Source organism: Hyalella azteca, unplaced genomic scaffold, assembly GCF_000764305.2.
Source record: "Hyalella azteca isolate HAZT.00-mixed unplaced genomic scaffold, Hazt_2.0.2 contig14173, whole genome shotgun sequence".
In the NCBI taxonomy this organism is placed as follows: domain Eukaryota; kingdom Metazoa; phylum Arthropoda; class Malacostraca; order Amphipoda; family Hyalellidae; genus Hyalella; species Hyalella azteca.
Genome location: NW_025944066.1, coordinates 26,542 through 43,795, shown reverse-complemented (window position 1 = coordinate 43,795; position 17,254 = coordinate 26,542). Strand labels below are relative to the sequence as shown.

The following is a 17,254-nucleotide window of genomic DNA, read 5'->3' as shown; positions in this document are numbered from 1 at the left end:
AGTATAGGTTAATATTCGAGCAATTAAATTCATCACACTACTGGATGGCGAGCCCAATAAGTGTAAAAAAGAGTTTACTGAATCCGGTTCCTTAGAGTCCCCAAAATAGTATTGGCTGAAGGCCAGAAATCAAGTGGCCAACCCTTTCCCGTACCTCGAGTAATTCGTAGGATCGAAGTACAATGAGGGACTCCAGGTATAGTAGACTCCGGGACAGTCTCCACAGGTAATGCTCCGCGGCCGTCAACCGTCTCAGGTAAGCGCGTGTGGCAGGTGGAGTAGAGCGGTAGCGTAAGATGTGCTCTGGGCCAGGTCAGTAGATAGTCTGCTGTAGGAAGACTAAAGGGGACCGAGCAGGCTTTGCAGTTTTCTTCTCATGACGGAAATTTAAAGAAGACGGAAAAATAATTGGCCACAAAAAATCTTTACTGAATTGATTATGAAAATCTAATACTGTCACAATGTAAAATGGTGCAGATTGATTCACATCTGCAAATGGACACGATCGCGTTCAATGCTAGTTTTTATTATTACAACACTTCTCTTTAACTTCACTTCTTGTTTGTCTGTCTGTCTGCTACAAATCTTATAATCGAAATTTAACACACTTCTAGTTATCCTATCGATCTGAAATTTTGCACACTTGCGAAAAGTTGGAGACAATGCACGAATCATATGACAAAATAAATAATTTTAAAAATACATTTTTTAATATTAAAAAAACTGAAAAATAATTTTGTCAGCTACAAAGATTTTAATTGATATTTTACACACTTTTACCTGTCCAATCGACCTGAAATTTTGCACACTTGTGTGTAGTTGGAGGCAATGCACGAATCAATTGACAGAATAAATAATTTGAAGAAAATTATATATTAAAAAAAATTAAAATTCAATTTTCTTAATATTCGAAAATGAAACTAGAAATTCATTGTACATCTGCAACATTAGAAACACTGGATTCTTTAGAAGTGTTGTCTTTAAAAAGTAATTTTCAAACGTATATTTTATTCGGTTTTATACACCTCTTAAAGCTTACATTCTGACGCATCTAACGGTACCAAAAGCATCTATCTCTGCACGTTTATTTATGCGTTCAAGACAGATTGCGAAAGGGTTAGGGGTGGTGAAGTTCTTTCACATTTAAGATAGGCCGAAATTACCGGCAGTACACTTAAATAGCTAGTCTGAACACGTTGTGCTTTTGATTTGTCTATAGAGTACTATAGAATAATTAAATACAGAGCGTAAATAAATTTAAGAAAAAAATAGCACATTCGTTCAAACAAAAAGATAGTGAAGCAGTAATTAGGAAGAGAGGTAGAACTTTTAAGGAGCTGCTGATGCTGTGCCGGCTGAAGTTAAATTAACTGCACTTAAGGCTTGTTCATGTGAATAAATACAAGTGAACTACTAGTTGGGCGAAGATAATGATTTAATTAAATTATGATCAATATGCTGGAGATGTGACGGGAATGGATGCAGGTATATGAATCCTCCTAGACTATCTGAAGCCTGTCTCTTATACACATCTAGATGTGTATAAGAGACAGGTTGACACCCCTGCCACGCCCACCAATGGCCGGATGTAAATTATAATGACTAAAAGCGAGGTTTTCGGTTGCAAAAGATTTTAAAAGCAAATGACCCCAGCTGAATTGAAAACATATCGAGTTAAATGGTATACAAAAATATGATGAATCGCATGTAGAAAGAGAGTGGAGCTGGGAGGCAGAATAGGTGCGTGATATTAAAACAAAAATAGCAGGGAATGCCTAAAAAAAGACAAAACCAGTACTTAGTTCAGATGTAACATACCTTTAAACCTTTTACCTTTATGTTAATAATATGTTGTGCAGACGCATCGTAACGTAGCAGAAAATGACGGGAATATTACAAGGGAATATTCATACCTGCATACGCACGACATGAAACATTTTTTGTTTCAGTAAATAAATACTAATATATAAGGCTGTCACTCCTAGCATGAGTGAAGATGACCATGAAACTAACGAAAAACATTGTTTTTGCTCTGTAATTATTAGTAATAATATCTTGTTCAATTCAGGTGGTGTTTATGAATGAAAAATACGTAGGAAGGATATACAATCATCAAGAATTAAGCAATCCGGGCGATTCATTAGACCTGAGCAACGCTAAATGTTTTCCGCTGTACTCTTTTCTACTCGCACTGGGCACCACCACCGTCGACTACTTCAGCCTCGACGTCGAGAGTTCCGAGTACAAAGTCCTGCAGTCCATCCCCTGGGACAAGCTCGATATCAAGGTGAAACCTGCACTCGCTCTAATGCAATATTCGCTCAAACGTTGCCAATTCGATTGACCGAATTCATATGCAATAAATTCATTCATTAAGATGTTCATCACTTATATGAAAAACGTGTTGCGTTTCAAACAAGTGTTTTAGATGAGACAATTTTTATTTGTGAAAATAGGGATCTAATGCATGCTTGTGAATTGCTTCCTTTCAGACGTTATCCGTGGAGTACAACCTCATCCCAGAAGGGAAGCCTGCTCTGATAGACCTCATGAAGTCCAAAGGTTACATACACTACATGGAATTCAACAGGCCTTATACGCATGATCTAATCTTCGTCAAACAGGACGTGTTACGTAATTCCAACGTCCGAAGGAGGGAACTACCAATTTTGGATGTCAATAACACCATTAGTTGGATTGCTCGGTCAAATTTGGAGTCGTAATCAATTTAGTTCTGAGATTTTGTGTAAGCTGTACATGGAGAGGATGTAAATGAGAGTCAGTTCTCAATACAACAGACACGGTTCACGAATTTTATCGTTGAACAGAAAATATCTTCAATTATATTCGTAGCACGAAATAACTCCATAAGATATACAGGGATTGGGCAAAATGAGAGAATCACCTATATTTTGATGTCGTAATTTGTGAACATGTTATAAACAATAAAAACCTGACGTATTTTTACATCTTGTTTGTTTGTCTGTCTGCTTCAAATCTTATAATCGATATTTAACATACTTCTACCTGTCCAATCGATCTAAAGTTTTGCAAACTCGATGTTGCGTAAAGTCGGAGACAATGCATGAATCAATTGACAGAATAAATTTAAAATTAGAAATACATATTTTTAAATATATAAAAAATAACAATTATTTTGTCTTCTACAAATCTCATAATTCATATTTGACACACTTCTACCTGTCCAATCGATCTGAAATTGTGCACACTTGCATAAAATCAGAGACAGTTCATGAGTCAGTTGACAGAATAAATAATATTTAACATTTACAAATTTTTTTGGGTATAAAAAATTTGAAAATTGATTTTATTTTTTTTTTATATTTGAAAATAAAATTAGAAAATCATTGTATATGTGTAACATCTAAGACACTGGATTCTTTAAAAGTGTTGTCTTTAAAAAAAGCGTTGTACAAGTAATTTTTAAACGCATATTATTTGTCTCATTGTTAAATGCTGCTAATTGATATTTTATCTTTGCACAGATATTTAAAAAAAAAATTCTGTCTATAACCTAACCTATAACCTATCAATGGCAAACCTCTCTGATTTTCAAAGAGGCCAAAATAGTTTATGCTCGTATGGCATGTGCTAGTGTGACAGAACTTCCCGAATACCTGACGTTTCTAGAGGTACTGTCTCAAAAGTAATAACTGTTTTTGAAAGAGAAGGAAATACGTCCTCGGCAAAGCACAGGTCTGGCCGAAAATCGAAGTTGTCTAAGAGAGACCGTCGGTACCTAAATCGAATTTTGAGGGACAATCGAAAGACCACGGCTGGTAAATTTACTGCAAACCTCAATAGAAATCTACAGAACCCAGATTCTATAATGACTATCAGACGAGAGCTACACAAATCTGGATTCTATTGAAGAGCTTCAATTAGAAAACCTCTGGTTTTAAAGACAAATACTTCAAAGCGTTTAATTGGAGTGGTGTAAAAACATCCAGAAATAGCCTCTCGAGCAGTGGAAAACGGTGATGTTCTGCTACGAATCATCGGTTACCTTATTTCCAACCTCCTACCGAGTTTATACGTTTGGAGAGAGTCAAAGAGCCAAAAGAGTCATTTAATCCCGGCTGCCTCCTAGCAACCGTAAAACATGCCGGGGATCTGTGATGATCTGGGGTGCTATTTCTTGAAAATAAAGTGGACGACTGATATCTCTTCGTGGAAGAATCGACAGCTGTGACTATTCAGGATTTTTAGAGGACCAAGTTCATCCAATGGTTCAACACTGTTTTCGGGGGAACGCCATGTTTGAGGAAGATAATGCCCCGATCCATACAGCTGGAATTATAATATAAAAATGGCACGAGGAACATTCTAATGAAGTTAAGCATCTCATGTGGCCACCACAATCACCAGACCTGAATATTATCCAGCATTTATTGCCAATTTTAGAGCTACAAGTTAGAAGCCATCGTCTTTAAAGGAGCTGGAGGAAGTTTTAACTGAAGTTCTTTTGGAAATAATTCACAATTGGTACGAATCAATAGTTCGGAGAATTTAGGGTGTAATTGCCGCAAAAGGTGGACCTACACCATATTAAAATATATTTTGTGGATTTCTCAGGCGTTTCCCTTGTTTTGTCTAACCCCTGTACGTAGCTGACAAATATCAAGGAAGAAATTTTCATCAAATACCTGAATATATAAATGATTACAAATATTGCGAAATTTATAACAAATTTTATTTAGAAGTAAAAAAATGCAAAGAAAACACTATCATATTTTCCTTGACAAGGTTTCGCGGTTCAGTTACATCATCAGTAAAAAACTTTATTAATAGAACGACTGAATTCACACGGAAAAGATTACAACTAAGATTGACCAATAAAGTTTTACTGCTTCGTATAACTTGATCGGTTAATAGGGTAATTTGTATCTTAATCAGTTAGGGGTCAATTCAGACATCTTATTGATTAGTATAGGTTTTATTCTATGCGTTCATGAACAGGTGAAGGAGCTGTCATCATAACTTTATAAAAGGAAATATGGGGAATATGTAGTAATTTTTCGCTTTTAAACACGAAGCGTGTTTTCAAAAGAAGTACCGTTTTCGCTTAAAAAATAAACAAAAATTTTTTATAATTCATTTCAGTCATACCTTTCTCCACTTTTGTACATTATTCGCATTAACGTTGCGGCATTTATCGTATCTTGGCACCAGCTTGTGTGCTTTTGTCTGCCATTGGCAAATATCTTTCCGCAACCTGACTAGACGATTTCGTGATGAACGAAAATTTTTTAGACGACAGGAAACTTTACAGCTAGAAGAACGAAAATGTGAATCGTCTGTACTCTTTAACTTTATAGTCTAGTGTTTGAATCAGATTATCGGTAATGACAGAAAGTCTGTCCCTTCGTTCCTCAGCATGAATGTTTGTGCAGCAATTTTTAAAGACCCTGTAACCCATTTCTGTACAATTCCTTAAAGTTTTCACATTTCACTGATATAACGATGAATGTCAACTAATATGAAACTTTGAGCACTAAAAACGCACAGACTTCGCATTCGGTGGGATTCTCAGTAGGTGGATGCATATTAAAATCAGGTAAACAAATGTAGACTCGATTCGATGGTTTCGTAATGGCGTCTGGATTTTCCCAACAGATGTGGCTACATGGCGCCCAGCAGATTAATTACGCTGTGGCACCGTAATTTTAAAAACGGTACCTACTCTAAAAACACCCCACATACTTAGCTAATCATATTTTTGTGCAATTTAATTATTTCGATACTAGTATTACTGATTTTTATACAAGAAAATAAACTTGCTAAAGGTAATTCATATGATTTTTTTTTACTCTGTCCGGTGAAAGGAGGCAATTCATTTCCACGTACGTCGTGAGTATTGTTATTATAGCAACTTAGGGGATGTTTTTGGGAATTTTATAAAGATTTTTGCTGGTGGCCGGACAGTTTCAAGAAGCTAAGAGGACGTAGATAGACGCCTGATAATTTGAAAAAAAACACACAACGGGTGCTTCAATTTATCCGAAGTCTTCCTTGCCTTGCAATGTTAACAATGAAGGCTGTTCGGGTATTAATGCAGGCTGCTTCTCACTCATCTTTGCGAGCCCAAGACAGACACACACAATTCTGTAGCCGCTATTTAGTTAGCAGGCAATGATCCGAGTTAATTTAATGCTTAAAATAATCTTATTAGCAAACAAATATTCCACATACACACATCCGCTATTTTGCACGCACTGTGAAATAATCGTGAGATCATTAGAAAAGCGGCACCTCAATAATGCTGATAACCGTACCATACTTGGTGCAGAGATCTTTCACAGTAAAATGCATTCTGTTTTTATCCTGCGTCGGGTTGTTCTCACTGATTAGCTTATACGAGCCCGCGCATCTTGTCCAACTGGTCAGCTCTGTGGCAGCGCCGCCTGAGTTATAAGATGAGACGATGCATATGATTGTTGGTTGTTAATCCAGCGTATACACTGGTCTAAAACTGCATCCTGAAGAAAAAAATATGTATATTCACGGCAATAAATAAACTCAAACAAAATTTTTAGGTGATAAATATCCAAAATGAAATTTTCCTCTACTATCTGAGGTTAGAATTGCAGACAAAAATTCCGCTGCTGAAGGAGAATTTGAAAGCAAATAAAAGGCAAAAAATACTCAATTTTTCGTTGACAAGGTTTAGCAGTCCAGCAACACCATCAGTATTCGTAATTGAATGGATTTTATTGTAATTTTCATTGCTTTCAAGTTCTTGGCTAATTTATATTAAGAAATCAGATTATTTTAATATTAATGTTACTGATATTTTCCTGAAAATAAATTACCGCAAGCACTTTTCGAGCCATCCGATGAAATAAGCATCTGAATTGTTTGTAAAGCATCTTAGGGTAGAATTAGAATAGAATAGAAGAAATAGGCCCATGACCTGTTGCCGATTCTTGTACTTTTCGGAACCCGATCTTTTGTAAATTGTAAAAGAATTTTTGGTTGTGACCTAAGCATTTTAGAAAGATATCGGGGTGTCGAGTGACAACTTTCAGATTAAGAGTTAAGAGGCTGTGGAATTACTGAATAAAATGCACAATAGGCACATTTGCGCACCTTTCTTAAGTCAAGTTTATCATACAATGAAAGTGGTCAATAAATAGGCTCAGGATACGTTCACGCAACGATCTCATGTTAAGTGAACAATGTAAAAAGTTTAGTACACAATAGAAAATGAAAATGATGCATGGTTTCTTGTGCAACGTTTAACTGAATCCAGTAGTTGATGAATAAACCCTTCTCCCAGTATCGAGAGACTAGCAGGAATTTCACCAATGTTTGAAAATTTACTCAATAAAATACTATCCCAATCGTTTTCGGTTAACACTAATATCTTTCGTTTCGATAGTCAATCGAAGCAAATAAAAGAAAGTTGTATATTCGATACATTCGCGGTTGACTTTAAGTGACGAACCGTCCTACGACATTCAGATGCCCGGTCGTGTCACCTCCCGCTCTCGGATTAGTTGACACCCCTGACACGCCCACCAATGGCCGGATGTTAATTATAATGGCTAAAAGCGAGGTTTTTGGTTGGAAGAGATTTTAAAATCAAATGACCCCAGCTGAGTTGAAAACATATCGATTTAAATGGTATACAAAAATATGATAAATCGCATGTAGAAAGAGAGTGGAGCTGGGAGCGAGAATATGTGCGTGATATTAAAACAAAAATACTGTAGCAGGGAATGCCTAAAAAAAACAGTACTTAGTTCAGATGTAACATACCTTTAAACCTTTTACCTTTACCTCTTTACATACCTTTTTAAACAAGGTATAGGCCTACGGCCTATAAAACGCAGAAACCGTTATTATTATTATTATTAATACGCCGGCCGGGATCAAGCAGCTCATACACTAGCTGACAGATACTAAAAAGCCAGCCGACGTCGGAGCTGGTCAAGCTTTGTCTTCGGTTTATCACTGAAACTAGGAAATGTACAGCTTACTACATCACAACTTTGTACAGTTTATTCAATAGTTTATATACCAAAATGATTGTTCGGACAGCGGAAAAATTTGGGTGCTGCTCCAACTAAAATGTTATTGCACTGAACAGCAGCGAACGTCCAACCCCACGTCACCCGCTCCCGACTCTTCAAAGCATTACGTGAGTTCAACTGGTTCAATTTGTCAAGCTGCAACGAACTGCTACTGCAATAAGAGCTAAGCTGTAACCTTCCACCTCATGTCTTAGGATGTAATGGTTTTGCATCGAAGTCATCGATAGACGATAGGCATCTCAAAATTGCGAACTACTGCTGCTCAGTTATTAAAGTGCGAATACACATATTTATTCTTTAGAAACCGTTGAGGAGAGTGATGACAGAGAAACCCACATACTTACGGAGAAATTAACGTATCTCCGTTTTAATCCAATACTAAAATTATCGAGGCCAAACTCGAGCAGCGATGTTCAAGTACACATGAAGTCAGTTCAACGACTTTATCCCCGAGCTCGCGGAGAGTGCATGGAAGAATATGCAGAGCGCGAAAACAAAGATTAATGATTGGATTTTGACTGAAAAAGCATCTGCATTGCTGATAAATGTCTCGCAATTATTTACAGTTAGAAACAATAGGGGAAACTGGTACAAAGTGTGTAATGTTTGGACCTAAATAAAATAATCATTAGGTCGTTCGTGAAGCCATTGAACTCAAGCATTTGGAGTGGATCACGGGGGCTGCAGTAGTGACGCTGATGAAAAAATTAAATGTCCCCTTAAATTAAAATTATGTGTGGAATTATGATTGACTCACACAATTTGACAAAATATGGAGCATAAATAGATTTAGCCGATACTTTTTGAAATTGAAAATATGAAAGTGAAACTGGCGTTGATCGGGCCTTTCTTATAAGGAGGCTGAATTCAAATATTTATATACTGGAGTATATATATACAAGGAACGTGTTCCTTGGCAAACATTGGAGACTGTTCACAGTAAACATGAAACTCGAGTTTAATAAGAATTGATCATTGATTTGTCTATAGAGTACTATAGAATAATAATTTAATGCTTAAAATAATCTTATTAGCAAACAAATATTCCACATACACACATCCGCTATTTTGCACGCACTGTGAAATAATCGTGAGATCATTTAGAAAAGCGGCACCTCAATAATGCTGATAACCGTACCATGTTTAGTACAGAGATCTTTCAAAGTAAAATGTGTTCTGTTTTTATCGTGCGTCGTGTTGTTCTCGCTGATCAGCTTATACAAGCCCGCGCAGGTCGCCCAACTGATCAGCTTCGAGGCAGCGGCTACCGAGGATGAGGGTAAGACGATTTGCTTTGTTTATCGAATCTCATTCTTAAATTAAAAATTTTGTATAAAGTCCAATGATTTGTTATCGGAATAGAAGTTAGTGGGCAATGTCGATAGTAAGTTTTCGCTGTTGCGATGAAAATTAATAAACTACCAAAAAATAATTAAAGAGTTTAATTAAGTTTAAGAGCTTAAAATAATGAAAGAGATTAAGTTTTTTCAATCATCAATGCAATACCAAAAAACAGTCCATCGTAGAAAAAATAAAATCTTTCGCTATTTGAATTTTATATTCTAGCAGCATAAAATAAGCACTAAAGCACTATTTTAGTATAACTTTTATGACGCAGTTTTAAGAAATTATTGCTTTCATTGCTACAGATTTCGTTGGTTTGAACGAGGATGACCCAAGATTGATCGAGTATATCCGCCAGCAAGTGATCGTGCCTCCCTCCACCGAGCCCTACAATTTGTACTATGGTGTCAACCACGATCCTTCCGACGGCCAGTCGAAAGTGGTCGACGAATTGTTAAATCATAAGGTGATTATAGAATAGAATAGAAGTGTCGGCGTTGAAGAAATAGGCCCATGGCCTGTTGCCGATTCTTGAACTTTTCGTGACATGATTCACAGGGGATCCGGCCTTTGGAACCCGATCTTTCCATAGCTGACGATTCNTTGAATGAGTTCGGCATATTCGTCAGCAAAAAGTTTACTTTTTATGACAAGTATCAATGGAAAATTACGGCTTTTAGCTGATATTGTTCTCACTAAACAGCAAAAATAAAATCGGAAAAAGTATTCCAAGATCAATCTAAATTTTACCATAAATAATTGTTTATTATACCGGGAAAACATTGCTTTTCCACCCTGATAGGCCACAACTTGATAATTCGAGCAAAACATGGCGGCTGCTTCAATTCATTTCAAACTTTCCTCGTCCACCAATATAATTAATGAAGGCTGCTAGGGCATTAATGCAGGACGCTCCTCACTTACCTTTCCGAACCCAAGACAGGCACACCTATATATCTGTAATTTATATTTGGTTAGCAGATAATGGTCCAAGTTCATTTCATGCGAAGGATCATCCTATCACCGGAGAGATATTTACCCATATGTATTCGCTAATTTACGGGCGTATTGGATAATATCAGCATCACAATCATGTTGAAGGTTGTACCATATTTAGTGCAGAGATCTTTTACAGTAAAATGCATTCTGTTTTTATCCTGCGTCGGGTTGTTCTCACTGATTAGCTTATACGAGCCCGCGCATCTTGTCCAACTGGTCAGCTCTGTGGCAGCGCCGCCTGAGGATGAAGGTAAGATGATTTGCATGAAAGTACAAATGTTACGTTAAACATTCTAAAGTGAAGCCAATTTTTCACTAACTTTTTAATTTTACGTAAAGCAATTGATTATGTCCATTGACTTGTCCAAACCTAATAAGATTTGAATGAATTACATGATGGTTAATTTTAGAGTTCGTATTCTAACATAGATGGAATGTTAAATTGTTAGAAGTGATTTTTTTACACGAGTACGATAACTATACACTTAAAAAAATTATCGTGAAAATTTGTCAAATCCGATAAAACGGAAATCAATGCACAATTTTATCGGGGTTCTCCAAGTAAGGAAATCCTTGGCTAACTTTATTCCAAAACATGTTTATTTTGTTTAAATGTTTAGATACGTATTCAACAAGTTCAGAAATATACATTGCTGATTGTGTATCGTAATTATGTTGAGTAAAAGATGGTGATTGAGACCCGTGGAACCTTCATCCTCCGGTCCCGTCAACTAAGTGCGACATCACAACTCGATTAAAAAATACTTTGTAAAAAACCAAAGAAACAGTTGATCAACTGTAAATGACACAGAGTCATTCGTACAAATTAACGTTAAGTAATGATTATTTGTGATCCATTCGTGTTTCCGCCATGCTTTTAACGTGTACAATGTTATCGTTAACTACCCATCTTAGTAATTTTGCTCCAATCTTTGTGATCGCTTCAAAGGTAGGCGTTATCCAGTTAAAAATAATTTATTATATAACAAAGTTATTATAACACGGAGTTTAGTTAGCTCGCAGTGAAAGCTATACGGGATAGTCTTTACATTTCATGAATATGCATCAAGCCAAAATTTTCGAGTGAGATGTTTTTCATCCATCAATGCATGAGCTATTGTGGTTGGCAAGCAAACCTTATAAAATATCGCACGAGTATAAAATTTGAAATAAAGTAAGCTCGAAGTTGTGAAATAAAAGACAGATTTGTAAAATTGCCATTTAAGCCTAAATTCAGCGCATTGTGAACGAGAAACTGTTAGAAATAACGAAATATTTTATGTATGGAAGAAACTCGAATAAACTTGTTGGGGAGTGAGCTGAATTACTAAAATGAAAGATTACATTTTCTGTGGTAGTAAACCGAACGCAACAACTATCTAGCAAAAATGGCATCAAACAAATAGTTCTTTTACAAAACGCGGAACGGTTATCTCAATTTGTTTCTCAGTCGACAGCTTTTTGCAATTCTGTTCAAAAACATTTGAAAATTTAATAATCGTGCTAATGTGACATCATGTTTGATTTGCTTATACTTTATAACTTTGTCCTCGGATACACTATAAGAAAGTTAATAGATACATATTTTTTCATCTTATCGTAAATTTTTTCATGGCTGTATTTAAACTCATCTTTTTCCTGGTGGTTTTCCCGTACGCTATTTCGTGCCAAATTTTACATAGGATCGTAACAAAAAATAAGGACTTTGCCTCCAAGGTTAATGACGTTGCAAAGAAGAGCAGCAATGAATTTTTCCTCATGAGTGCCTACTTCATGGTATAAACAAAGACGGAAAAGTGCATGTAAAAACACACAAATGTCGGCCTTATAACACGTCGAAGGGAATCTAATTGAGGGGAAAATAGAAAGCTCATTACTCTGGTACGAATATTAATCGCTATGATTTGTTGAACGTAATAAGTCGACTTTCTATGCAAAAATTGTTGAAAAGTCAATGTGAGAATAGATAAATCTGTTGAATTTTTTTAGACTTTTCGGGTCTAGAAGCGGATGACGCGAGATTGATCGAGTACATCCGCCAGCACGTGATCGTGCCTCCCTCCACCGAGCCCTACAATTTGTACTATGGTGTCAACCACGATCCTTCCGACGGCCAGTCGAAAGTGGTCGACGAATTGTTAAACCACAAGGTGATTATTATATATTTATATATATGTACATTTTATTCTATATTTATATATGTATATATTATACATTTTTATCCACCTAATAGTTTAGATTCATTATAGGAACGAATATGAAAATCTATTCCTGCCAATTCTCCTTTTGGAAAATTGACAAATATCCCAACTTGAAACATATATATCAGAGATAGTCAGTAATACATAGAGATTACATCAATATAGTCTGAGATCATAAGAATTTCTTATTTTAACCCATTGGAGAATGTCCGCCTCATGCTTGAGTTGATAGTGTGGCTTATTAATGGCGACCTATCACAAATTTATCTCCAACAGCGGAACGGCTTTTACGTCGAAAGTGGAGGCTACACGGGGGAAGTGGTGAGCAACACTCTATTTTTCGAAATCCAACGTAATTGGACCGGGATCTTGATAGAGCCGAACCCGAGGAACTTTAAGAAATTATTGTCAAGAAATCGGAAAGTTCACTCAGCTAATGCGTGCATTGGAGAGACTAAAGCAGCAGCCAAGGTAGGTTACATGAGTGAGAACACCACCAATCCACCGTCACCTCCTGGCGGATAAAGTGGTTGTCGTAAATTAGCGATCCATATTAGATACCGCAATTCATTGATAATATATCTATAAAATACTTAAAAAAGCTCTTTAAAAACACGTTTTTCTTGTGGACTAAAAAGTAGAAAATAAATTATGACTTGCCCCAAAAAACGTGTATCGGGCAGATTTATGATTAAAGCGAAAAGCACACAACACACGAATTTTGGAAATTTGATGGTGAACGTACAGCCCGACCCACGTTTTTTTGGGGCTACGATTGATTGAGATAGCTGCTGGACTTATTGCCTGGTCCGTAGTTTACTAGGCATTTTAAGACTGAACATATGCTCCTGCATAAGATATGCTCCTGCATGGAGGATAGTGGTGAGAGATGGAATCATCCTTCCTTATATTTCAAATTCATAATAGGAGCGTTTGTGGGAATCTTGCCCTTATATAAATTTCCAGAGAATTTACAAATTACTTAAACTTGAAACATATGAAGCACAGATAGTTTGTAATGTAAATATAGATCTTACATGGAGATAGTCTGACATTGCAAAGGTCAGACTTGAGCCGAAAGCGGTCGACGAACTGTTAAACCACAAGGTAACATAATCTTCCCACCAAAGTTTTGTATTTGTTTAAAATTTTATGGATCAAAAAGCCCAAGTAATGAAATTAAAGAATTTTAAACATTTCGAGAGGCATACCTTGTTGGGGTCATCGACACACCAACTCAGAAGCTAATAGGTTTAAAATGTAGTTGTCTTAAAGATCTTCATCTTTTCTCTCAGCTTAATTAAAATGATCCTTTCTCTTCACATAGCGGAACGGCTTTTACATCGAGAGTGGAGGCTATACTGGGGAAGTTATGAGCCACACTCTATTTTTCGAAATCCAACGCAACTGGACCGGGGTCTTGATAGAACCAAATCCGAGGAACTTTAACAAATTATTGTCAAGAAATCGAAAAGTACACTCAGCTAATGCTTGCATCGGAGAGACTAAAGCAGCGACTAAGGTAAGGCACGTGAGAGTAAACTCAGCATCTAGAACTGGCTTTTCATCAAAATCACCGAGCGGCAGATACAATCATCGTAATAAGTCAATATTTGACAATGCGAGGCTTCGAAATTAACGAACAATTCAAGAAAATGTGTAACGAAGACGCCGTCTAAACTCAAAATAATCAAGGCAAATGTTAATGAATAAATAGCAGGAAGCATTAGAACGAAAAAAAAAATAAATATGTATTTTTATTACTCATTACATGAGTGAATATCAACAAAAAGAAATCTCGCTATAAAAAATTGTACTCATTTCTTCTCTCGCAATTAATTTCGTGATAATTTCAGGTAGTGTTCAGGAACGAATATACCAAAGGAGACATATTCCACTTTCGAGATTATTACAAAATTGGGTACCCATGGGACCTGAGCATTGCAAAATGTTTTCCGGTATACTCGTTCCTGCTCGCACTGGGCACCACCACCGTCGACTTCTTCAGCCTCGACGTCGAGAGTTCCGAGTACAAAGTCCTGCAGTCCATCCCCTGGGACAAGCTCGATATCAAGGTGAATGCTTCACTTGAAATATTCTATCAAATGTTGCTAGTTAGATTTGGTGAATACATTCAAACGCTTAAAAATTATTCATCATACATTTCAGAACTTATTTACGAACAGGCACTGCGTTTCAAGTGTGCATGTGAGATTGAAGGATACCTAATTTAATGAAAAATAGGGATTCGTCGCTGTCATGTGTATTACTTTCCGTAGACTTTATCCGTGGAGTACCACCTCATCCCAGAAGGGAAGCCTGCTCTGATAGACCTCATGAAGTCTAAAGGATACATACACTACATGGAATTCAACAGGCCTAATTCACATGACCTTATCTTCGTCAAACCGGAAGTGTTGGATAATTCAAACGTCAAAAAGAGGGAACTCCCAATTTTGGATAACAATAACACCATTAGCTGGATTGCACGGTCTAATTTGAAGTCGTAATCAAGTCATTCTGAAGATTTTGTGTAAGCTTTAAAATGAGATGATGCATATGATAGTTGGTTGTTAATACAGCGTATACACTGGTCAAAAACTGCATCCTGAACTAAAAAATAATTTAAAGTATATTCAAGGCATGAAAAGAACGCGAATGATATTTGAAGCTGACAAATATCCAAAATGAAATTTACCTCTATAATCTGAGGTTATAACTGCTCACAAAAATTCCGCTCTTGAAGAAGAATTTGAGAGCAGATAAAATGCAGAAAAAACACTCACATTTTCGTTGACAAGGTTTAGCAGTCTAGCACCATCATCAGTTGTTGTAATTGAATGGATTTTATTGTAATTTCCTTTGCTTGCAAGTTCTTTGCAAATTTTATGTTAAGAAATCAAATCATTTTAATATTCACGTTACTGATATTTTACCATAAAATGTACTTGCCGCAATGACTTTTTGAGCCCTCCGATGAAGTAAGCAACGCAACGCCACGTCATGGGAATTGTTTGTGAAGCATCTTAGGGTAAAATTGTAAAAGAATTTCTGGTTATGACCCAAGCGTTTTTGAGAGATAGCGGCATGTCGAGTGACAACTTTAAGATTAAGAGTTAGGCTTTGGAATGACTGAATAAAATGCACAATAGGCACATTTGCGTACCTTTCTCAATTCAAGTTCATAATACAATGAAGGTGGACAATAAATAGGTTCAGGATACGTTCGCGCATCGATCTCATGTCAAGTGAACAATGCAAAGTTGAGTACACAATAGAAAATGATGGTTTCTTGTGCAACGTTTAACTGAATGCAATATTGATGAATAACCCCTCCTCCTAGTATCGCGAGACTAGCAGGAATTTCACCAATGTTTGAAAATTTACTCAATAAAATACTATCCCAATCGTTTTCGGTTAACACTAATATCTTTCGTTTCGATAGTCAATCGAAGCAAATAAAATAAAGCAGGATATTCGATACATTCGCGGTTGACTTTAAGTGACGAACCGTCCTACGACATTCAGATGCCCGGTCGTGTCACCTCCCGCGCTCGGATTAGTTGACACCCCTGACACGCCCACCAATGGCCGGATGTAAATTATAATGGCTAAAAAGCGAGGATTTCGGTTGGAAGGGATTTTAAACGCAAATGACCGCAGCTGAATTGAAAACATATCGAGTTAAATGGTATACAAAAATATGATAAATCGCATGCAGAAAAAGAGTGGAGCTGGGTGCGAGAATAACAAAAATATCAGTGAATGCCTAAAAAATGCAAAACCAGTACTTAGTTAAGATGTGACATATTATTCAACGATCTCTGATCCTAGCACTATCTCATGTGTGTACACCATGACTTACCTCGGCGTAAGAGTGGAATCCGAAGATAGAGAGGAAGCAATACGCCAGTTTTGTGTGTGGCCAGGCGACAGGCCACATCAGGCCTACAATTCAGCGCCGAGATCACTATGTTATGTTATGTAGTTGGGATCAAGCAGCTCATACACTAGCTGACAGATACTAAGAAGTAAGAAGCCAGCCGACGTCGGAGCTGGTCAAGCTTCATCTTCGGTTTATCACTGAAAGTAGGAAACGTGCAACTTACTACACCATTACTTTGTACAGTTTAGTCAATACTTTCGATACCAAAATGATCGAAAGGGCAACAGGAAAATTTGGGTGCTGCTCCAACTAAAATGTTTATGCTGTGAACAGCAGCGAACGTCCAACCCCACGTCACCCGCTCCCGACTCTTCAAAGCATGACGTGAGTTCAACTGGTCCAATTTGTCAAGCTGCAACAAACTGCTACTGCAATAAGAGCTGAGCTGTAACCTTCCGCCCCATGTCTTATGATTTAATGATTTTGCATCGAAGTCATCGATATATATAGGCATCGAAAAATTACGAACTACTGCTGCTTAGTTATTAAAGTAAAATAATTCTCTAAGAGTAGGAAATTACGAAACACGATTTCTGGAACATTTCAATTAAGTTATTTTGAATTATTTACCCTAAGAATTGTCCATAAGGTATAATGATAGAGGTGAAATCAATTGAAGTTGACTGGTAAACAGAAATAACGACTTACAATTACTATGAAAATTTCGATGAAGCACTGACTAAATTCGAGCTCAATGTTATGTAACA

At 36.7% G+C, this 17,254-nt stretch overlaps 2 protein-coding genes across 2 annotated transcripts; both read left to right on the top strand.

Moving 5' to 3' along the window:
• Positions 1-2,072: 2,072 nt before the first annotated feature.
• On the top strand, positions 2,073-2,967 carry LOC108667637. Its single transcript, XM_018154680.2, has 2 exons — positions 2,073-2,287; positions 2,493-2,967. Exons 1-2 carry the CDS (start codon positions 2,078-2,080, stop codon positions 2,721-2,723), a joined length of 441 nt encoding a protein of 146 aa, XP_018010169.1. The 5' UTR covers positions 2,073-2,077; the 3' UTR covers positions 2,724-2,967.
• A 7,370-nt stretch (positions 2,968-10,337) lies between these two features.
• Positions 10,338-15,030, top strand: LOC108667636. The gene is made up of 5 exons (XM_018154679.2): positions 10,338-10,650; positions 12,390-12,550; positions 12,878-13,072; positions 14,610-14,676; positions 14,881-15,030. Exons 1-5 carry the CDS (start codon positions 10,494-10,496, stop codon positions 14,946-14,948), a joined length of 648 nt encoding a protein of 215 aa, XP_018010168.1. The 5' UTR covers positions 10,338-10,493; the 3' UTR covers positions 14,949-15,030.
• The last annotated feature ends 2,224 nt before the right edge of the window (positions 15,031-17,254 follow it).